We start from the raw sequence: 24,190 nt of genomic DNA, 5'->3' as shown, positions 1-24,190 counted from the left end.
AGTACTAAAATTCACAAAGTTTACCTGTTGTGTCTCCCCATGGGAAATTCCCCTTCATAACTTCAGAGACAGTAGCTTGCAAAGCTTCATTGCCTTCTTTCTCTTGATTGTACTTATCTATTAGGAAAGACTGCTTATTCTTGTTTGAAGAAATCTTTTTGCAGAGGTGTGCACGCTGTTTGGACGAGTCTAAATAAGATAAAGCGTGAGTAGAAATGGTAACATAATTTCGTCTGTTTAATAGCTATTTAGCAATAGTAATATTGCATAAATACTGACCTGTGTGTATTGTCTTGACAGACTCTGTGCCATGCCATTGATTTTTCTTTGATTCCAAGCAGTAGCATGCTCAGTAATGAGCTCCTCACGATCTAAAAGATATGAATAACTTACCTTTCAGTTGAATGTCTATAACTTCAATTACCTAAACTGAAGTAACTGACTAATTAAGGTCTAGTTACAAGTCTGAATTTGATTGATTCTTATTTGTCAGTCCTCATTGTTTTCTAATTGCCTTAAGTTGAATGCCAATGGACCTCCATTGTTCATACTGTACCCCTGGATAGGAAAAAGTCTACAAAATGTTTTACACCATGTTCACTGCCCACTGTGCCAAACCATGCCGGCAGCCTGCGATCTCAAGTCCTGTCTCATTTAGTTCGGCTGTCTTCCTACCCTTATTAGAAGCAGCCCACCAATGTGATACCCCCCACATATATTGTCTTGTTCCTTGTTGCAGCATTTAATAACTATTAATACTGTAACAGAAAAGTCAAAATTTCATGCAATCCTACCAATATAGAAACTTGTCACAGCTTGCTAAGAGGCTATAAACTTACTATAAAATGATCGGAATAAAACTACATATATACACACCTTAGATTTGGACTGCTTTGCATACTTTGTTCATGTGACTATCAACATCCCCCTTGTTGGCAATAAAAAGATCTTCATAATATGATTGCCTCCTTTGTCTGTAGAAGAAAACAATTATAACTGGCTAAAATGTATCATTTTTTTCATGATATAACTGCATATTATTAAAGACAGTGGGTGATAACAGTTACTATTGTGCCTAACCTCATGATTAAACCTCAACTTTAGATATCTTTGCAATATAAATAACAAAACACACCAAATTAAAATATAAGTAATGCAGTAACCAACAGCCACTTGTATTCAGGCCACTAATAAAAGTAAAATTTACAAAATTTGCACCCTTCATTCTATTGTACAAGTTTTATGAGCATTGATAAAGTGTTGGGTGTTTTTGACATTGTTCTGTGTAGACCTTTCCTCTAGAATAAAACCTACCCTCCAGATGAACTGTAACGATACAGTTTCATATTTCCATCAACATGGCAGGAGTGCTGAAAGATGGAACATGTAGGGCAAATAATCCAGTTGTGACCTTGCAGATGACCCAATTCAAACTGGCAGTTTCCACCTTTTAAAAGATCTACTAAATGTGCTGTGATTGATGGTTGGTGCCTGAAAAAAAAAAAATAGAAATATCAATTTAGGTAGGTCAGTAATAGTAAATACTAGATAAAGTACAGCAGACAGCACAAAAGTAAGATTTCCACCACATTATGTACACAAAAATCTCAAAAAAAGAAAAACAAACAAGGTATAAAACCTGAAAATTATATTGAAATGTTCTAGCACCAAACTTAAAAATATGTGAAAAATCTATAGACAATCAGATTATTATGTCAGAGCCAAGAGCAAGTCTTGTAACCCCATACATTTGCTACATTGTCTCTAAAATATCACAATTCAAAGATAGGTGTTAAGAATGTGTCAGAATACAATTTTGACCATTCAATAGACTACTGTACAAAAAATTATGCAGAAACATAAGTGGAAAATGAAATAAAATTAATTCAACTAAAGAAAAGCATACCCTTCCGTTCATAACTGATACATCCTCAAGTGCATGAATAAAGGAGCTTTCTGATGTCCCAGGCATTCTTTTTTGGATTGAATCCCATAACCTGAATAATTGTTGGTCAAACACATAACTGGTGTCACTGGGACTCTCACACCAAAACCCTGCTTCTACAACATCAATCAGAGACCAGGATAGAATGATATTGTTGCAATTGGAACACTGGATTATGACTTTGTTCAAATCATATCGTCCTGAAAAAGAAATTATTCACTTCATGAATAATGATAACATTAAAGTGCAGTAAAATGGCTTCAACTAGGAATTCCCATAACTATAGGTAATAAATTAAGGTGAAATTAATTAAAATTTTAATAAAATGAGTCTCTTCTTAAGATGCATTACAATCTAATTGATTACCAAAAAAGGACATATCAAAAAGTAATTTGAGATAAAGAGCAAGCCCTATTACTTTTATTAATACACTTAATAATTAGATACAGGAAATAAGTAAAAATCCAGGACAGGTTAAGCAAACAGACACTATTACCTTTTTCATTAACTATTATTAAGAAACCAGAAGATGGAACTTGTTGTATGACTCCAGCCTCTTTACAACTTGAACATTGATCTGGTATATTAGGGACTGGAAAAGACTTATCTAAGGAAAAGAGAGAAGCAAAGCTACATTAAAAATGTTTTTTTGCATTGTGATAGAACATAATCATCATCATCATAAATTTCTCTAAGAAACCACTTATGACTTTAAAGCTAATTAATACCTGTTTAATGAGTCTCCATCCACCTTTACTTGCTTATGCTAAGTTCAATTTGAATATGCTGGTTTAACAAAAATGTATAATTAAGCATATGAAGTGAAAATAATAATTTAAGAAAATGGACACTGTATTTTGTGAGATTACCTATTATTTGGTGATAACCTTTTCCATCAACTCCAACAGTTGGGGGAATAGCATGAAAGTACCCATTTACATATGTATCTCTGTCATGAAAAGGCAAAGACTTGTGAACCTTTTCACCGCATGAATGGCACATAAACTGTTTTGGGCACTCCATAAATCGTATACAGACTTTGCCTTCCAAACAAATGCTGTAAATGTCTGGAGAGGGGAAGCCCTCACAGCTAAGGACTGCCTCTATTAGCTACTTCCTGATGTTGTCCCAACTAGAGGTCAAATTAGACATCCGTGTTTCCCAAGTTTTGGAAGATGCAATTTGAAATGTGGAACAAACCTCTTCACATTTCACAAGTGCAGCTTCAAGGTCATCTTCTATCAAACAAAAATAATATTTAGTCACAATGTGCATCATTATACTGGTACATTCCAACTCTTCTATTCAAGACCATAATTTTTTAAAATAATTTAGCACCCCTTCTTTTAAATGCCAGTTCGTCTGTGATTTCACCAACTTTCTTTCTAACAAAGATTGAGTCGTGGCAACATGGAAAATGAAATGTACAACCCTATAAAAAATAAGCTCTCTTTCTTTACACTCCCCACTTACTTCGTTAAATCAAGTTGTCCCAAGAATGCCTTATTAAATAAGCTTAAAGTGATTCCTTACATTTTGTGCAACCCTTACTGCGGATAGTTGATAGCATCATTCGCGCATGCTCGTGCACGTACACATTGAAAATATAGAAGATTTGCCTTGATATTGAGATCTATAGATGGATAAAAGGCTACAGCTCACTAATGAGCACAGGGACCCCAATTTTTTCCAGCCATTATTAGCAATTTATCATTACCTTTGCATGAGAAACGATTGATCTCATTAAAGTGATTGATCTACATTAAAGTGGGATGTTGTGAAAAACAGTTGTATTGCAGGTGTTTGGATCAAAGAACATTCTTTCTCCAAAAAAACTTACGCTTGACAATTGATGGTGGTGACATCTCATGACATGTAGGTTATACATCATCATCTCCCAAATCTAAACTCGGATCGCAATCTATAAGGTTTGAGTCAATTAAAACTTGCATGAGCTTTGTTAAGGCAACATGGCCAGCAGCTTGTTTGGAACATTGGATTAATCATTCTAGTAAATTTAAGGCGTTTTGACAATTAAATGTATTCGTTAATTTTAGGGGGATATCGTGTTGCAAAAGATAAAAATATTGTAAATTCACCTTCTTCTGTTGCACTGCAGAGCGACGTATTCGTCACCTTTTTTCGCGAGGACGATACTTGTGCTTGTATTTCCTCAAACCAGTGGTGGAGTCCCTATAAAATTCCAAATCACTCCGGCCTTTTTTTCCTCTTCCGTGATATTTCTTTTTCTCCAAGCAAACTTGTTACCTCGTGTAGCAGAGCATCGAGATCATCTTTGTTTTTGGACGCCTTCTTCGCCGCCATTTTTTACTTTGTGACTTCCGCTACCTTAGTATCTCCAGTCTACCGTTGGACTCACGGTCATCTCGATGTTGAATGATTATACTTCATTTTGTCACATTTGAGAAGTTATGATAATCCTTCATTCCGGGACGAGATCGTGTTGGACCCACCACATTTCACTAAACTCTCACTAGAACTCGCAACGCGACTCAACACTAACCTCGCTATCATGTTTGCGCGGTTACACATTTAATATGGCGCCAGGAACTGTAAAAAGGGCTATTTGACGTTGCCTCTTGGCTTCGATTCCCTTATAATTTAGTTTGGAGTGCGTTGGTGATCGAAGTTGTGCTTTTCTATCGGAACTAGTACGGTAAGGTAAGGTTTCGGTTGCACTTCATGCTAGTATTTCTGTTAAATTTAAATATTACAACCATTCTTCATAGATGCATTCAAGTTTCGGGCTAAATACTGTCAGATGTATACCGATAAAGCGTCCGAGTAACTACTAACCTGGATTTATTGAATCCTTCTGTTTCGAGGGATGATTTTTTTTTATTATTTTGTTTGGGACATGCAAAACTAGATGATACGTAATTAAAAGACGAGACAGATCTCCGTGTTTCAATGACCGAAAATTTGTGATTTTCTTCCATCCTCACTATAATTTTTATTATGTTACATGTAGCAATCTCATAGTGTCTACATTGATGGTTATTATGGATACAATTGAAGACGTGTATTTATTGTAATTGTATGGGACTACGCAAAAATTGAACCTCTGGTATGGTTGATGTCAAACATCATATATCCCGGAAAGTTAACTCACAAACTGTTGACACGTATGACGAAGATCTGGTATCTTTTATAAAGGATAGGGTGCTCTCTCCCATGCTCTCCAGCAAGAAACAGTTGGGTTACAATGCATTAAATCATTCTCTTTGCTCGCCCAGAAGAGGAAAGATTTGCAGCAAAATTACTCTTCACTTAATAATATGTGCTTTTTCATTGAAATCAGTGGCTGACGTATGCCACTTTCTTTCTTTTACAATTGAATACTTAATTCAGTGCAGACTATTAATTGCCTATTAGCAATTATTGCTCCTACATGTGTTAGCAAGAACTTGGTCTTGTTGGCTTTCATTGTGAGCCTTTGGTGATCCTTATATTAGTGGAGACACTTGCTGCAACTATCTTTGCAAAGAAAATACTAATCTTTTCACCCTTACTTAATTTCATACATACAGGCATGGATGACAACCAGCAGCAAAGCAAAGTAAACAAAAGTGCCAATGAGGTGGTAAGCTCCATTGTAAACATTTTCTCGGAAAATTATGTACTAGTTATACAAAGGTAAATGTTGTGATTAATTGTTGTCCTTGGTGTACGCATAATTTTCCTTTGGTTTTGTTAATGATATGAATGAAAATGCATTTTGTGTAAAGAAAGATAAAATGTAGCTCCTAGACTGTAAGTTTTGATGAGATGATGTGTCACCATCAATTTGGCCTCTATTAAAAGTAAAAGAATTAAACTAAGGATGAAACTGAACCACAGCATACCTATACTAAACCCTCGTTTTAATTGTATCAATATTATTATTTTTCTGGTGTTTTCACCCAATAGATTCACTCCGCTGACAGACAAAGATGCACCTGTACATTTTACCATTACTCGTAGGCTAAGGCACATGTAGAAAGCAAGTATTTCACAAAACAACAACATATGCAAGGTTTAAATTTTTCAGACCTTTACTGCTTGTTTTTATGAGTGGTTCCAGGATTTTCTTGCACAAAGAGTTCTGGTTGAGTGTAGCAGTCGCCATATTTTTAAGTATGATGGTTTCATAGTAACTGTTGTATGAAGTAATGTACCCTTCTCCAACATTAATTTTGCAAACTTGTCACTAATAAAGAGCTAGTTCATGATTAGACACTGATCATTTCATTGATTGCCATGGTCTACATTTATTGTTGAAGTATTACCATATTTATCTGTGTATAAGTCGACTCTTTATGACAGAAAAACTAGCCCAAAAAATCACCCTCGTCTTTTACACGGATCATAGATAAAGACCTGACCCAAGCAATCCAAGAAATTAGCATATCCAATTGCCTGAAGTGCATTGGGAAAACCAGGTTCACAAAACCAGTTCTAATTGTGTTCAAGTTTTGTCAGTTTTCAGTGCATTCTTCATCGATGAAAAAGTTTGAAATAATAAATTTTATGTGGCTTAAACAGAAACCTAGCTAGTGGGGCTGATTTCTATTGTATCTTCTGATCTGTAGGGCAGACAATTTTCCTTACAGCTTCGGTGCTGAATTCTCATTTTCAGCGAATTATTACAGTAACTTAGTGACCTGGCCAATGCTGTTTTCTTGTGAGGTCTTGTTTGTTACGTGCATGGACCATCTATTTTAAATATTGTGTAGTTTCCAAGATGGCCATGTTTTCACCAAGCGATCCTTCGAAGCTCTTCGGTCTACTAAATCTCCTTTCAAAAGGTTATTTAAATGCATGAAGATTTCATTTTCAAACGATTTACAAAAGATAGTGAATTACTTCTCCAGTAAATTGAAGTGGTTGTTTATGATTAAATCATGAATCGTGGGGATGTAAACAAGTGCTACTAAACTTCACAGTACATGGTTACATTTTGCTATGCATTTTTTTTAATTCACCCTGTTTTCAATACATTCTCAGAAATAAGAGATCAACCATATGGGAAATTTCTGTCGGTCTGAATTTTTCTTTACTAGAAATAATGAAAAATTTGATTTTCAACCTTGAAAATGGGGGTCAACTTATACATGGATAAATACGGTAATTAACTCCTTTGCCATCAGTAATCGCATTAAAGATTCTGTGTTAGAAATCACAGCACCATATCCCAAAATCTAATGTTGTCCTCAGCACAATTTCATTTTTTGAGCAAGGCAAAGCTAAAAATCAATCAAGGGCCACACAGACATCACACAGACAACATTGCTATGTATAATGTTTATGTACTCAGATAGGTAAAAGCTACTCTATTCGTTAATTCAACGTCAATACTCTCCCTCGTAGTAAATTAAGTAAGTAAAGTTTTTTTACAAGCCTAGTGGCCCATTAGGCTGGTGCTTAACTCCAGTTTCTGTAGCATGAAGCGACTAGGAGTATTTCTACTCCCCCCTGGATGGGATGCTAGTCCATCACAGGGTTACACCCAGCATTAAATTGCTAGTACCCATTTATACACCTGGGTGGAGAGAGGCACTGTGAGAGTAAAGTGTCTTGCCTAAGGACATAACACAATGTCCCGGCCGGGGCTTGAACCCGGACCACTCGATCCAGAGTGGAGTGCACTAACCATAAGGCCACCATGCCTCCACATACTCTCCCTCATAGTAGCTATAAGTTTTAGCCAACTTGAGAAATAGTAACCAAAAATGGACCCTTTTGGACATCCAAACTTTTAAATTTCAAGGGGAAGGTTCCCCAGACTTTGCCATCCAAGTGGGAATAAATGGCTGCCACACTGTCATTTTGGTCCCTCCTAGCTGCTCAAATGTTGTCCCTCCTTTCCACAATCTTACCAAAGCCTCCATATGTGTAGTAATAAAAACATTGAAGTGAAGAGTGCTATCTCAGCAAGAGATAATGATCATGCACACTTTTAATAGAGTCATCCTAGCAGATGTTTGGCAAGGTATTGCATTCTTTGCTCAAAATCTAGTTTACATAGACCTGGGAAAAAAGAATGGGGTGTAGCAGTCATTCAGGTCGGTTAATTTCTCCAAGGTCTAGTTTTATACCACTGCTCATTTGGTTATCTTTCTTGCCAGTACTCTTTTTGGTTATTTGGGTTTTCTTGGAAACTCAGGCTTATGCCATTGAGAAGAAGCATGATATGTGTTTACAAATTAAAAGCAAAGAAAAGTGAAAAAAAAATTGGAGAGTAACAGGATGGTTTCAAAGACTGGTATAATTTTTTTTTTTTTTTTGCAGGGGTTAGTTTTTTATTTTTGAATCAGAGTTTTAGCCTAAGTATGTCTAAGTTTCTACACTTGTTGTTTAGTCTTGTGATTTCTTACTTTAAGAAGTAACTGAAGGTAAAATTTTTTGAATTTTTTTTATTACAGCCAATTGAGTTTGTATAATTTTTGGTATAATTACTGGTATAATTTTTTTTTTTCGCAGGGGGGTAGTTTTTTTATTTTTGAATCAGAGTTTTAGCCTAAGTATGTCTAAGTTTCTACACATGTTGTTTAGTCTTGTGATTTCTTTCTTTAAGAAGTAACTAAAGGTAAAATTTTTTGAATTTTTTTTATTACAGCCAATTGAGTCTGTAAATGGAAAGTAAACACAAAATAATGATGGTAAGGAACAAAATGCTTGCACTATAAATTATTGAAAGTAGTCTGCACTCTCCATATTTGTTATTTTTAATTGACATGCTTTGCACAGGTGTTGTGTAGTAAGTGTGAATAATGAATAAGACTGTGCAGCGAATTAGCTCGTGCTACAGCATCCCATATCCAATAAATTCAATAAAAGACCCTTCAGTCATTTCACGCCTTATTGGATCTTGACACATCCTTAAAAGAAAAGTTGCTTGAGACATTTTTTTATCGTAAACAGTTATGAAGCTTTCTTCTGATATATAGTTAGCTAAGATTTCAGTGAAACTAGTGTAGTGCGCAAAAATTTTTTTCCTGAAGGACACCCGCAAAAGTGGGCAGTAACCATGAGCTTGTTGCATGCGATTAAGTCGTATCAAATAAATCTGCTCTAAAAAGGAAAAATTTACATTACTTTCTTATATTGAAGTGAATGCTTTGATACACAGTGGCTTTAGCCTCTACGTATCCTCTTATGTTTTTCTCTGAATACCTGGGAGCCGAGCAAACTGGTAACCACCCATATTCTCTCGTTCTCTTCAAAATAGGATTGTTGATCAATTTTTGCTGAGTTTGGCTACCATGGCTCAAGATGGAGGACCACGTGGTGAGATAAACTAATTTCTTCTCTGCCATCCTGAGAGGGTTTCTCATACTTTCAGAATAGAACAGAATTTTGGCTAACCTAACAACTCAACAGGAAATCGTCCCTTTTAAATGTTCTAAGGGAGTTTTTGAAGTTGCTTTGAGGTTTATCAGTGAACAAGGCTGTTATGAATTACTCACAACTTCAGATTAGGGTGTCTGGCATAGTGATGTACTGGTGCATTTCATCCCTGAGAAGCAATCAAACTACTGTTTTCTCACTTATAACATTACTTAAAAATTAATAATCAGTGACTTAGGTGTCGGGCATATCAAAGAATATTGGCACGGAAAGAGGTACTCTCCCTAATGGTTCATGTGCACATTCTAGGGTGAACGTTATTGTATCTCTAGTATGAACATTGGTGCTGATATTTTTGACAAAGGCCATCACTGGACGGCCATGTTTACGGATTTTGAAGGAAGTATTAAACCACAGAGGCTCAGGGCTAAACAGCTTTGTAAAATGTCGTATATTGATATTACTAAGTGATATATTTCTTATGTTTTCAAGAGCATGTGATTAAAAAAAACATGGACTGGCTGGAACAAGAAATAGTTATGGAAGAGCAGCTGGAAAGAGGAAGAGAAGAACAAAGAAAAAGGGAGGAGCAAACGAAAAGAAAGAAAGAAAGAAAGGGAGAAGATCATTTTTCCGACACATACCTATACTTAAGTTATCCCTTTCAAAATTTTCAACCTATATATCTATGTCACACAGTAATTCTTTTTTTTTTCAAATATGTGAAATCATAATCTCTTGGAAAACTACTCTATCAGGGATATAAATTTAATTTTCTTTTTTTATTTTTAAGTGAGCTTAATGATCTTGTTTATAATAGGACAGCCATATTAGTACGTCAATGTCATCGGAAGACAGTAAATATTTGGAAGAGAAACTTAAAACTTGTTTTTTGCTTACATAGATTTTTCTTTTGTGAAGCCCTACTAAGTGACTCTTGATGTCATGTTCAGTTCTCCTTCGGTTCCACAAGTAAACAGGGAGCACGTTGGAATGGGACGACAGTAGTTCATCCTAAGTCACCGAGGGCTTCTTTTGTAATGAACCCTTCAATTATTCTGTTACAATGTTTTATCTGGCAGTGAATAGTACCCGTGGGCCTCTACGTAGACGTTTACTTTGCTTGTCAAGCAAAGATAAATCAATAGTTTACCGTCAATATATGCACATGCATCTGTGTATACGGCGACTTCTGGGAAAATTTCTCATTGCCTGAAGACATTTTTAGCGCCAAATTGACTTAAATTCCAGGGGTGTGAAATATATGCAGACCCTTTTCAACAATCAGAACATCACAGTGGTGAAACATAACACCAAAACTTACATACTGATAAATATTTTATGGGGAAGGCTGCATTCTCTTTTCCAGCAAAATAATCTCCTCAAACTGAGTGATATTTGTCGAATAATCCTGAGACTTTATGCAGGGGATTCTACAAAGTACCGGCTAAAATTTTTGACTTCACCCGGAAAACTACCTTCCGAAAACTACCCCCCGACCCAAAATTTTCTTACGCGAATTAAGGGTGCACTTCCAGCGATCTAACTTACAACTGCAGTATATCTGTTTATCCCTATTTCCATGTTTTGAGTGCAAGTCAAGTAATATAATTGAGTTCAAGTAATATAATTTATTATTCTCAGGGACTCGCTCGTTCTAGTTATTTTATTCCTCAACTTTACTCAGTTCGTGGGACTCATATACACTCGCGGTAAGACATTACCACTAGCAAACGTGACAGGTTAAAACAGTTTATTACACTGGTCATTCCATGTACACTCTTTCCTTCTCCTCCTCTTTCCTGCTCCTGCGCGCGCGTCCGAAATGCGGTCGCATAGCGACCGTGGCAATGTTTCCACGTTTTAGTCATTACATGTTTTTTCGGATCAAAGTCAATGACCTGTCTGTCGAAATTGTTTCCGAGTTATGACTATTTCTCTTCGAATCATTGTCATTGAATTGCGTCGATGTATCCTTTGTTATTTTCCTCACTTGCGGAATTTTGTATAGAATTTAAAACACTTTCGTCACTGCTAGTGATTACACTCGCGCGTTACAGTTTATTTTTAATATTTGAACTAAAGTAAGCATTTTTATTGAGAAAAAAGCTATCGCATGTTTTTACCTCGAACGACCCATTGTTCATTTTCTGAGAATTTTGAATACTCATGAACTGAGTGATCGCCATTCGAACTATTTTCATTTTATTGGAGTAGGATGAATTATTCACATCCATCATAGGGTTTAGGCGGAAACAAACCTATTTTATTCTCGATTTTTTTTTACACGATACGAATGCTAATGACATCTTGAAATCACTTTTACCATTGGAAGTACGAGTCACCATCTTGCGTTTTATTGTTTCCATTGTTTGTCTCACTCTGATGTTTGACTATTAGGGTTTTTATTTTGATTTTAATATAAGAATAGGACTTAGGGTGAGAGTTAGGGGTGTGGTCGTGTGAGTGACCGCAATAACCCAGGTTCAAATCCTGGTCACGACAATTTTTTCCTTTTATCCTAAAATGAATTGAGTCAGTTTGCTAGACATAACGTCTCGTAGTCACGTTCGACGCACTAAAAACTACTATAAAACGAATACCAGAATTGTAAAAACGTGTAAAATGGTATATAAAAGTCACTTGTAAAAATGTAGCGGAATTCCAAATCGATTTCGATCAATTACGATCCTCATCAGTAGTACTCCGCCATGTTTAAAATACTCATAAATAATTGTTCATATAAGTGACTCTGAAATGTCCACACTTCTTCCAGGCTTCATGTAAGCGGTCATGATGTATCAATCACAGCTCGTGGGATTTGAAAAAAGTTCCATTCGTTCTTGGAGTTCATAAGCGAGTCTTCGTTCACATTATTTATCCTCACTCCTTCAGTTATTTGTCTCAGCATCGCGTCATTGTGATAAACCCCCGTCACATCCATTCGGAACTGCTTTACCTCTCTATTGTGTTTCTCTTTACAGTGTTTCCACAATGCAGATCGTTCTTCCTTATTGTTAAGTGATTTCGTATGCTCTTTCCCTCTGGTATACGCGCTCCTGGCTGTTTCCCCTACGTATACGCTGTTACACTGGATACACTTAATCTCATACGTCACACTTTCTCTATCACACGGTCCTTTTCCACCTGTGCTACACACTGGGCAGTCTTCTCGTCCACACTGTCGCGGTTTAAATGGGTCGGACTTTTGGAGTAGTCGTTTAATGGCGATTCCGGCTTTCTCCACCACTTTAATATTGAAACCTTGCTGCTTTATTTCTGTCTGGTATTCCTTCCGTAACCGTGAGTTGGGCGTAGCTGGTACAAAAATTACTGATTCATTCCCGCCGCGTTTGTACCAGTTGGATTTCCTTTCGCTCTTTTCCTTTTCTCGTTCCACCTTTCTCCACTCCTTGGGTCGATGTAACGGTCTTTCTCCTTTTCGCTCAGCTCTTTGTCTCGCTCTAAAAGCTTTGAGGGCCGAATCTACAACCTCATATCTGAATTTCTTGCTGTACCCCGAGTATTGCATTCTCAGGACCATCTCGTTAACATTCTCTACTACTCGTTCCCATGGTAACAATCTGCTACAGTTAAGTAAGACCCGAAGGACTTCTTGGGTCAGGACTGTTCTCTTTGTACTCCAGCTTACGGCAGACCTAGCATGTATGACTGTCTTAGAAGCCATGCTCTTGGAATAAAACTCATACATGATCACTGAGGCTGAGGCTTTCTCGTCCTGCCTGTCTGTCTCTTCCCCTTTTGTTTCCATCCACACCTTCAAGTCAAGGATAGGTAGCTTTCCGTCCTGGTGTTTAGAGGGGTAATCTATTTCGAGTTGTATTGACGGGTGTATGTCGTTTCCTATCTGTTTTATCAATGTCATAGTCCTCTCATCGTCACTGATTCCTTGATCCTCAGCTACGGATCTCTCATCCATGTGAGTTTTTCCATCCTTGTACCTCATCCCAACTGGTGTTGCTTGCACAGCCATGTTGATGTCATCCACGTACCGTTTGTTCATTTTCATAACGATGGCCAATTCATTCAGCCTTGTTGCAAATTTTCCATCCCACCAAATCATGAAAATCTGGGCCAGTACCCCGGTTAATTTAAGGCCAATTGGACCACCTCTTATTTGCTTTCTGATCTCGTTATCAAATGTGAAAACATGATTTTTCATAATCACTGTCAATACGACTCTTAATGCCTCTTTCAACATAATACGTTTCGCACGTTCATCTGGCTGTGTGACTGGTGGGTTCCACGATTTAAATCTTTTCTCTTTCTGCTCCTCACTCCCACTTGCAGTGATCGTGGGTGGTCTCCCTCTATTCGTCTTTCTCGTTGGACATACATTTGTAATCTCCATCCTAGCTAGCACTTCCGGTGATGTCGTTAATGCCAGGTACAGACCCAACTCCTGACTGTTGATACTTCGGATACTGATGTTACTCTCGTAGAAAACCTCACACACCTTATCGATTGTGAACTCAATATCAAGACTAGGATATAAAGCAATCACGTCGGTGGAGCCAATTATTAAGTTGTCGTTATCCTGGTCCTGATTAACTCTGTTCATTTCCGCGATCATGTCTTCCGTGCTCGTGCATATGGCGCTATTCTCTCTCGATTTCCATACCTCTGTAAGTACAACGCTCACCAGGTGAGAGAGCTTGCAGTTGTAACCTACCATTGCCCCGCATACCGGTCTAACGGGGGGGCCCTTGTACTCATCACTGTACTCTTTATGGTCCTTACGTAGGGTATATAGCGGTGCTACTTGGCTATCACTATTTAACATATTGTTCTTTACTCTAGTCTCGTTATTGGTCTCGCTCCCTGCATTTAAAATGCGCACCCAAGACGTCGAATGTGCATTTATGAGCTGTTGTAACCGGTCATGTTCATCTTTGGTAATTAAGACGCTATCGGCAACGTGCGGTTGAGAAGCTACTCTGTAGTTCCCCATGCTGTCTACGGAGAGGCGACCTGACTTGTCTGTTTGAAACACCACACTCTCCTGACTCTGAACTTTCTTTTTCATTGAAACCAAGCCTTCCTTTTCGTTCTTCTCTAGGTTGCTCCATTTGCAAACCTTTTCATCTTTCACGTATTTTTCTGTTATTTGATTTAATTTTACTTTCAGGTTTTGCATAGCAATTTCCGACCTTTCGTCAAGAGGTTCAGGTAGATGCACTCTCTTGTTGAAGGGGAGATCTGTTGCCCTCATATTGCTGAAATCAAATGTGTAACTCTTAACATCGTACACACTTCCCTTTGTTTCTCCTTCAGGCTCTTTGTTCTCGTCTTGTTGGTTCTTGTCACCCTCGAATTGCTTCCTCTTTGTCCATCTCAGCTTCGCTAGCCCTTTCTCAATCTCCGCCTCACACTCAACAGTGTTCACCTTGTCGTATACAGCAAATTTTGGTGGCAAACTCAATATTTTCTTTTCCTTCCCATCAGTAGAACACCCTCCATAACACCTAGGTTCAGAGTTAAATGTAACCGGCAGGTCACTATCCGCTATTGTAATCCCTTCAATTTGATCAGGTATTTCTCTACTCTGTCCATATTTTTCCCTCAAAAAAGCAATTTTCCTTTTCCTTTTCACTTTCAAACTCTCCACCACTCTTCTTCGCTCTACGTTCCATATTTCTTCAAATTGCTGCACAACACCGTTGTTAGTTAAAACCGCTTTACACTTCCTCCACTCTTTCGTATTATTGTACTGTTCTCTCTGTAAACATCTCCTGGAATCGCTCAGCTTCCATTTCATCATTTTATGTACCAAGGCATTTTTCCTTCTCGGTGGTAAATCTTTACACAAATCTTTACATCCATTTTCCACGGAGTTTGTTCCAATCTTTCTCCTTGTCAGTTCTTGTAGGAGATCAACAACATATCTTACGTGGACCAGCTTTATAGTTTGCTTCACGGTGCGTTTCATAGCCTCTAAAACCTTTTCAGGTTTGGTACATTGTGATGAAATTTTGTGGGCCGAGGCCAGGAACGTGTTCGATAATTGAGTCAGTTTGCTAGACATAACGTCTCGTAGTCACGTTCGACGCACTAAAAACTACTATAAAACGAATACCAGAATTGTAAAAACGTGTAAAATGGTATATAAAAGTCACTTGTAAAAATGTAGCGGAATTCCAAATCGATTTCGATCAATTACGATCCTCATCAGTAGTACTCCGCCATGTTTAAAATACTCATAAATAATTGTTCATATAAGTGACTCTGAAATGTCCACACTTCTTCCAGGCTTCATGTAAGCGGTCATGATGTATCAATCACAGCTCGTGGGATTTGAAAAAAGTTCCATTCGTTCTTGGAGTTCATAAGCGAGTCTTCGTTCACATTATTTATCCTCACTCCTTCAGTTATTTGTCTCAGCATCGCGTCATTGTGATAAACCCCCGTCACATCCATTCGGAACTGCTTTACCTCTCTATTGTGTTTCTCTTTACAGTGTTTCCACAATGCAGATCGTTCTTCCTTATTGTTAAGTGATTTCGTATGCTCTTTCCCTCTGGTATACGCGCTCCTGGCTGTTTCCCCTACGTATACGCTGTTACACTGGATACACTTAATCTCATACGTCACACTTTCTCTATCACACGGTCCTTTTCCACCTGTGCTACACACTGGGCAGTCTTCTCGTCCACACTGTCGCGGTTTAAATGGGTCGGACTTTTGGAGTAGTCGTTTAATGGCGATTCCGGCTTTCTCCACCACTTTAATATTGAAACCTTGCTGCTTTATTTCTGTCTGGTATTCCTTCCGTAACCGTGAGTTGGGCGTAGCTGGTACAAAAATTACTGATTCATTCCCGCCGCGTTTGTACCAGTTGGATTTCCTTTCGCTCTTTTCCTTTTCTCGTTCCACCTTTCTCCACTCCTTGGGTCGATGTAACGGTCTTTCTCCTTTTCGCTCAGCTCTTTGTCTCGCTCTAAAAGCTTTGAGGGCCGAATCTACAACCTCATATCTGAATTTCTTGCTGTACCCCGAGTATTGCATTCTCAGGACCATCTCGTTAACATTCTCTACTACTCGTTCCCATGGTAACAATCTGCTACAGTTAAGTAAGACCCGAAGGACTTCTTGGGTCAGGACTGTTCTCTTTGTACTCCAGCTTACGGCAGACCTAGCATGTATGACTGTCTTAGAAGCCATGCTCTTGGAATAAAACTCATACATGATCACTGAGGCTGAGGCTTTCTCGTCCTGCCTGTCTGTCTCTTCCCCTTTTGTTTCCATCCACACCTTCAAGTCAAGGATAGGTAGCTTTCCGTCCTGGTGTTTAGAGGGGTAATCTATTTCGAGTTGTATTGACGGGTGTATGTCGTTTCCTATCTGTTTTATCAATGTCATAGTCCTCTCATCGTCACTGATTCCTTGATCCTCAGCTACGGATCTCTCATCCATGTGAGTTTTTCCATCCTTGTACCTCATCCCAACTGGTGTTGCTTGCACAGCCATGTTGATGTCATCCACGTACCGTTTGTTCATTTTCATAACGATGGCCAATTCATTCAGCCTTGTTGCAAATTTTCCATCCCACCAAATCATGAAAATCTGGGCCAGTACCCCGGTTAATTTAAGGCCAATTGGACCACCTCTTATTTGCTTTCTGATCTCGTTATCAAATGTGAAAACATGATTTTTCATAATCACTGTCAATACGACTCTTAATGCCTCTTTCAACATAATACGTTTCGCACGTTCATCTGGCTGTGTGACTGGTGGGTTCCACGATTTAAATCTTTTCTCTTTCTGCTCCTCACTCCCACTTGCAGTGATCGTGGGTGGTCTCCCTCTATTCGTCTTTCTCGTTGGACATACATTTGTAATCTCCATCCTAGCTAGCACTTCCGGTGATGTCGTTAATGCCAGGTACAGACCCAACTCCTGACTGTTGATACTTCGGATACTGATGTTACTCTCGTAGAAAACCTCACACACCTTATCGATTGTGAACTCAATATCAAGACTAGGATATAAAGCAATCACGTCGGTGGAGCCAATTATTAAGTTGTCGTTATCCTGGTCCTGATTAACTCTGTTCATTTCCGCGATCATGTCTTCCGTGCTCGTGCATATGGCGCTATTCTCTCTCGATTTCCATACCTCTGTAAGTACAACGCTCACCAGGTGAGAGAGCTTGCAGTTGTAACCTACCATTGCCCCGCATACCGGTCTAACGGGGGGGCCCTTGTACTCATCACTGTACTCTTTATGATAACGAGATTACACATTTGAGAGATATGATAAGAGTTATGATAACATTAAGAGTTATGATAACGAGATAACACATTTGATAACGAGATCAGAAAGCAAATAAGAGGTGGTCCAATTGGCCTTAAATTAACCGGGGTACTGGCCCAGATTTTCATGATTTGGTGGGATGGAAAATTTGCAACAAGGCTGAATGAATTGGCCATCGTTATGAAAAACATAAAGAGTACAGTGATGAGTACAAGGGCCCCCCCGTTAGACCGGTATGCGGGGCAATGGTAGGTTACAACTGCAAGCTCTCTCACCTGGTGAGCGTTGTACTTACAGAGGTATGGAAATCGAGAGAGAATAGCGCCATATGCACGAGCACGGAAGACATGATCGCGGAAATGAACAGAGTTAATCAGGACCAGGATAACGACAACTTAATAATTGGCTCCACCGACGTGATTGCTTTATATCCTAGTCTTGATATTGAGTTCACAATCGATAAGGTGTGTGAGGTTTTCTACGAGAGTAACATCAGTATCCGAAGTATCAACAGTCAGGAGTTGGGTCTGTACCTGGCATTAACGACATCACCGGAAGTGCTAGCTAGGATGGAGATTACAAATGTATGTCCAACGAGAAAGACGAATAGAGGGAGACCACCCACGATCACTGCAAGTGGGAGTGAGGAGCAGAAAGAGAAAAGATTTAAATCGTGGAACCCACCAGTCACACAGCCAGATGAACGTGCGAAACGTATTATGTTGAAAGAGGCATTAAGAGTCGTATTGACAGTGATTATGAAAAATCATGTTTTCACATTTGATAACGAGATCAGAAAGCAAATAAGAGGTGGTCCAATTGGCCTTAAATTAACCGGGGTACTGGCCCAGATTTTCATGATTTGGTGGGATGGAAAATTTGCAACAAGGCTGAATGAATTGGCCATCGTTATGAAAATGAACAAACGGTACGTGGATGACATCAACATGGCTGTGCAAGCAACACCAGTTGGGATGAGGTACAAGGATGGAAAAACTCACATGGATGAGAGATCCGTAGCTGAGGATCAAGGAATCAGTGACGATGAGAGGACTATGACATTGATAAAACAGATAGGAAACGACATACACCCGTCAATACAACTCGAAATAGATTACCCCTCTAAACACCAGGACGGAAAGCTACCTATCCTTGACTTGAAGGTGTGGATGGAAACAAAAGGGGAAGAGACAGACAGGCAGGACGAGAAAGCCTCAGCCTCAGTGATCATGTATGAGTTTTATTCCAAGAGCATGGCTTCTAAGACAGTCATACATGCTAGGTCTGCCGTAAGCTGGAGTACAAAGAGAACAGTCCTGACCCAAGAAGTCCTTCGGGTCTTACTTAACTGTAGCAGATTGTTACCATGGGAACGAGTAGTAGAGAATGTTAACGAGATGGTCCTGAGAATGCAATACTCGGGGTACAGCAAGAAATTCAGATATGAGGTTGTAGATTCGGCCCTCAAAGCTTTTAGAGCGAGACAAAGAGCTGAGCGAAAAGGAGAAAGACCGTTACATCGACCCAAGGAGTGGAGAAAGGTGGAACGAGAAAAGGAAAAGAGCGAAAGGAAATCCAACTGGTACAAACGCGGCGGGAATGAATCAGTAATTTTTGTACCAGCTACGCCCAACTCACGGTTACGGAAGGAATACCAGACAGAAATAAAGCAGCAAGGTTTCAATATTAAAGTGGTGGAGAAAGCCGGAATCGCCATTAAACGACTACTCCAAAAGTCCGACCCATTTAAACCGCGACAGTGTGGACGAGAAGACTGCCCAGTGTGTAGCACAGGTGGAAAAGGACCGTGTGATAGAGAAAGTGTGACGTATGAGATTAAGTGTATCCAGTGTAACAGCGTATACGTAGGGGAAACAGCCAGGAGCGCGTATACCAGAGGGAAAGAGCATACGAAATCACTTAACAATAAGGAAGAACGATCTGCATTGTGGAAACACTGTAAAGAGAAACACAATAGAGAGGTAAAGCAGTTCCGAATGGATGTGACGGGGGTTTATCACAATGACGCGATGCTGAGACAAATAACTGAAGGAGTGAGGATAAATAATGTGAACGAAGACTCGCTTATGAACTCCAAGAACGAATGGAACTTTTTTCAAATCCCACGAGCTGTGATTGATACATCATGACCGCTTACATGAAGCCTGGAAGAAGTGTGGACATTTCAGAGTCACTTATATGAACAATTATTTATGAGTATTTTAAACATGGCGGAGTACTACTGATGAGGATCGTAATTGATCGAAATCGATTTGGAATTCCGCTACATTTTTACAAGTGACTTTTATATACCATTTTACACGTTTTTACAATTCTGGTATTCGTTTTATAGTAGTTTTTAGTGCGTCGAACGTGACTACGAGACGTTATGTCTAGCAAACTGACTCAATTATCGAACACGTTCCTGGCCTCGGCCCACAAAATTTCATCCTAAAATGAATGTTTTTTGAATATTCGTTTTATTTTGAAATCATTTTCCCTAAGGGAGGATTAAACACCATCTTAGGTTTCATTATTTTTATTGTTTTACACCATCTTAGATGACCTTTATTTTTTTAAATTATGAAACAAAAAAAAACCACGCTCCTATAACCTACGCAATTTAACCCTAAACCAGGATTTATTGCACGCTTTTAATTTGTGTTTCCTTCCTACATCTCTCATACATTTCCTTCTAATTTTCAAGTGTGGGTACTCTATTGTCCTAGAACCGGTACGGGTAGTTGCATGATACTATATATCATTCATAATAAACACTCCTATTTCGTCTATCCACTTTGGTTTCTAGAGTGCTCTTATTCTTTTTAAATTGTCCTGCCAAAACGCTTCTCTCTCTATTTCTTCTTCTTTTAGTACACACCATTCGCATTGACCGCAATCACAGGAGAAATCGTAAAAGTCAGACATTATAATACTGACCAAGAGTTTATAGCGACAAGGTCTACCCGAACACTTTGACAGCTTGTCAGTCCCTGTGTCTTACGATCGTACATCTCTTACAGATTGAGCAGTGCGTTATAATGCTCGTAAGATTCCTCCTCCTCCTGACTTTCTCATGTCACTAATTTGGTGTGATAACGGTTTTTTTGGCGTCGTCTAAAGAACTCTTTTTTAATACACTTGGGCAAAGACATGGAAGAAAACCCTCCAGGGGCAAGAGCCATATTAGACGAATTATTAGCCATAGTCAAAGAAAAAAACCGCTACAAATGATCTCGGCGTCATGCGCAAACAAGTGACTACCTACATCGAGGAAATTGAAACCTACGACCAAGAAGTGGGAGAAAAAAATACATTCCATCAGTTATACTGTCAACTGATGCCTTCCTTTTTGGTCTATGTCACTTATTTTCAAGTTCTTCGCTCTAAAGACCTTGTATGACAACGTGTTGTGTGACAAATAATCATCTTTTGTGAAATATGCCAAAATCTTGCGTGTCTATTCTTGTTTACCAAACTTGTGTTTTAAACGACACTCATTTTTTTAACGCAATACAAACAAGTGTACCTGTTCAATCTAGGGTCTTTGAGACAGGTGGCTTTCTCCTCCACTTTTAGACAAAGAGATGACCTCTACTAAAGACTTGTTTCTGGCTCATTTGGACGGAGAAATTGAACAGATTCGCAATGGGTCGGAGCGATCCTAGACGAATTATTCGCCATTGTAAAAGAAAAAGCTACCTCACAAGACCTTCGCGAAATACGCAGACAAGTGACTAAATACACTGACGAAATTGACACCTACGATTCCAACGTGGGAGAACATTCTACATTCCATCAGTTATACCGAGATATGATGACAGCTTTTCTAGCCTATGTCACCTATTTACAAATCAAATATCGTGCTGTGTGACAAATAAACGTATGCAAAAAACCATGTTGTACTTTATCCCTCCGGCATCTTGGATTCTTTTGTTCCCATTGTACTATTTTATACCGTTGACTTTTTAAAAAAAGAAACCCTACTCACGAACCTACGTGAAATCTAACCCTAACCTCCCCAACAACCCTAACCCCAACAACCCTATCCCCAACAACTCTAACCCCAAGAACCCTAACCCCCTCGTGTACCTACGCGGTATGAATATTTAATTAGAACTCACTCGGACCCAGACCTCTACGGACTACCCAGATAGGCCCCCAGTAATACTACTCCAGTAATGCGGGTGCCCAGTAAGGGACATCAGAAGAAAAACACTTTGTAACAAACAGTGCTACTTATTTATTTCGCACTGTCACCTATTTATCTGGCACTGCCACTTAATAAGTGGCAGTGCTATTTATTTATCTGGCACTGCTACTTAATAAGTGGCAGTGCTACTTATTTATCTGGCACTACCACTTATTTATCTGGCACTGCCACTTATTTATCTGGCACTGCCACTTATTTATCTGGCACTGCCACTTATTTATCTGGCACTGCTACTTACTAAGACTAGGTTTACACTAGAGGAGAGTTTTCCGGATTCGTAAATGTTTCCGGATTCATCAATTTTGGAGTATTCGGATTCGTAGGCGTTTACACGGAAAGGATATTCGGATTCCTGACCGTTTACACACAACGACTGACTCCGGGAACGTTCGAAATGGAATGGTTACCAAGCCCAGTGTTGTTTTGTTGTTCGATCGACAAAGTAAAAGTGCCTCCCCCAAAAAAGGCTAGAGTAGATCCAGATGCCACTGAGGCAAATTTGAGTTGGACAGATGCCAAGCCATCTACGTCGTCGGCGATTAAGTGTGGCTGACGTTAAACTTCCTTGCAATAATAACTTGCGTTTCCTCAGAAATACTGCGGTACACTTAATAAAATTTATCGCCTGAACCTGCAACAGGATTAGGCAACCGGAGATCGCCAGCAATGTTAGCACCGGATCCTCCATTTTGGTTTCACGGCAAACTCAAAAGATTGCAGGCGGAAATAATATCCGGATTCGAGAAAAAAAGCGGTTACACGAAAAAACTTTCCGGATTCAAAAGTTATCGGATTCAAAGTTCCCACTTTAAATTCCGGATTCAAAATCTCCGGAGACACGACTAAACCGGGGAGTTTTTATTTCGGATTCGTCCACTTTCGTGTAAACGGCAAAATCAATCCGGTACCAAAACGTTTCGGATTCATCACGAATCTATGGGGCGCCAAATGTATTTTTATTATTTAGAGTGGTTATTTGTATATAACCAAAACAAGTATGGTTATATGTAAATAACCACAGCGCAGTTTGGTTATTTATAAATAACCAAAACGAGACATTGGTTATTTAGTAAATAACGAAAACATGAACGTGGTTAAATAACCAAAATTGTAAAGTGGTTATTTGCTTAATAACCAAAACTGAAAATTGGTTATTTGTAAATAATCAAAACTGAAAATTGGTTATTTGCTAAATAACCGAAACTGAAAATTGGTTATTTGTAAATAACCAAAACTGAAAATTGGTTATTTACTAAGTAACCAAACTGAAAATTGGTTATTTGTAAATAACCAAAACTGAAAATTGGTTATTTGCTAAATAACCAAAACTGAAAATTGGTTATTTGCTAAATAATCAAAACTGAAAATTGGTTATTTACTAAATAACCAAAACTGAAAATTGGTTATTTGTAAATAACCAAAACTGAAAATTGGCTATTTGCTAAATAACCAAAACTGAAAATTGGTTCTTTGTAAATAACCAAAACTGAAAATTGGTTATTTGCTAAATAACCAAAACTGAAAATTGGCTATTTGCTAAACAACCAAAACTGAAAATTGGTTATTTGCTAAATTACCAAAATGGAAAATTGGTTATTTAGCGCAAAATTGGTTATTTACCTAATTTGGTATGGATACGTAACAATCACGTGGCCTGTTTTCCCGCTCATTTCCTACAGTGCATTGTATGCGTCGATCTCTTTCAACATGGCTTCCTACGATGATATGGTGGCCAGAATCTCTGCTGCAGTGTGCAATGCACTTAGAAATTCTCAGCAACAGGTACGTCTCAAGGCAGATAGCTGGCGGTGTGTTATCTTCCGAAATGTTGAAATGTCTTTTCAGGGATTGATACCTGCTAGGCATACAGGCGAACTCGAAACAATGAGATAATTATTATCTGGAGACCATACCCATTATGTAGAGTATGAAGTGCTAAGTGATTTTGTTTCAACCACTTCATCCCATTTAAGTAAGAGAGATTAGTTACGCTTATGGTAACTTAAATCCAAGTGATCATTAGCTGTATGAATTCAATGTCTCTTTTTGGTGGTTTTAACACTGTACCTGGGGCAAAAAAGCTAAAGATGCCAAATGTTTCAACATCATTTCAGTGGAATGCTCCTGAGGTACTTTCCTTGGCATCACAAGGAGCACTTTATATTATGACTCACCTGCCAGTCCCTAGTAATAAGAAGGAATCAGGAGTGATTGGACATATCTCCGTTGAGAGTGACGATGGAAATAGTGATATTAATGATTGTGAGGTAAGTACCGGTAGCAAGTGTATATGACTTCCTCATTGTTAAAATAATTGCTTTCGTTTTTGTATCTGTTTTTTTTTTCATACCCCGAATTAATTTACAAGTTGAGTGATCTAGAAGGGATCTGGGTGGTCCAACTTACTT

At 38.6% G+C, this 24,190-nt stretch overlaps 1 protein-coding gene and 2 pseudogenes across 6 annotated transcripts in view; 2 read left to right on the top strand and 1 right to left on the bottom strand.

Annotated features, from left to right (window-relative positions):
* Positions 1-489: 489 nt before the first annotated feature.
* LOC148735580 (uncharacterized) lies at positions 490-4,405 on the bottom strand (annotated as a pseudogene). Its single transcript, XR_015998622.1, has 8 exons — positions 4,045-4,405; positions 3,786-3,866; positions 2,815-3,183; positions 2,442-2,552; positions 1,907-2,145; positions 1,315-1,491; positions 877-974; positions 490-558 (listed from the first exon to the last, which is right to left on the bottom strand). The product of XR_015998622.1 is annotated as an uncharacterized LOC148735580 (transcript).
* A 57-nt stretch (positions 4,406-4,462) lies between these two features.
* On the top strand, positions 4,463-10,942 carry LOC111323213 (uncharacterized). 4 transcript variants are annotated; one of them, XM_088753539.1, is made up of 4 exons: positions 4,483-4,627; positions 5,497-5,549; positions 9,177-9,235; positions 9,788-10,942. In XM_088753539.1, exons 2-4 carry the CDS (start codon positions 5,542-5,544, stop codon positions 10,027-10,029), a joined length of 309 nt encoding a protein of 102 aa, XP_088609665.1. In that variant the 5' UTR covers positions 4,483-4,627; positions 5,497-5,541; the 3' UTR covers positions 10,030-10,942. The 4 variants fall into 4 exon arrangements, with proteins under 4 accessions (XP_088609668.1, XP_088609667.1, XP_088609665.1 ...); XM_088753540.1 differs by having other exon boundaries at positions 4,488-4,622; XM_088753542.1 differs by lacking the exons at positions 9,177-9,235; positions 9,788-10,942 and adding an exon at positions 5,876-6,493 and having other exon boundaries at positions 4,463-4,622; positions 5,497-5,602.
* Positions 10,943-23,228: 12,286 nt separating this feature from the next.
* The window catches only part of LOC148735579 (G2/M phase-specific E3 ubiquitin-protein ligase-like), a 3,262-nt pseudogene continuing 2,300 nt past the window's right edge, over positions 23,229-24,190 (top strand). Inside the window, exons 1-2 of the transcript XR_015998621.1 lie at positions 23,229-23,644; positions 23,806-24,049. The product of XR_015998621.1 is annotated as a G2/M phase-specific E3 ubiquitin-protein ligase-like (transcript). The remainder of the gene's footprint in view (positions 23,645-23,805; positions 24,050-24,190) is intronic.

The sequence above is a fragment of the Stylophora pistillata genome, chromosome 3, assembly GCF_964205215.1.
Source record: "Stylophora pistillata chromosome 3, jaStyPist1.2, whole genome shotgun sequence".
NCBI lineage: Eukaryota > Metazoa > Cnidaria > Anthozoa > Scleractinia > Pocilloporidae > Stylophora > Stylophora pistillata.
Note: the sequence above shows the minus strand (reverse complement) of the source record. Positions and strands in the feature narration are given on the sequence as shown.

Bases quoted from the DNA above. Each gene is read 5' to 3' on its own strand.
- LOC111323213 (XM_088753539.1), top strand. The intron at 9,236-9,787 runs GTGAGATAAACT...TATGTTTTCAAG, and splicing joins TCAAGATGGAGGACCACGTG to AGCATGTGATTAAAAAAAAC.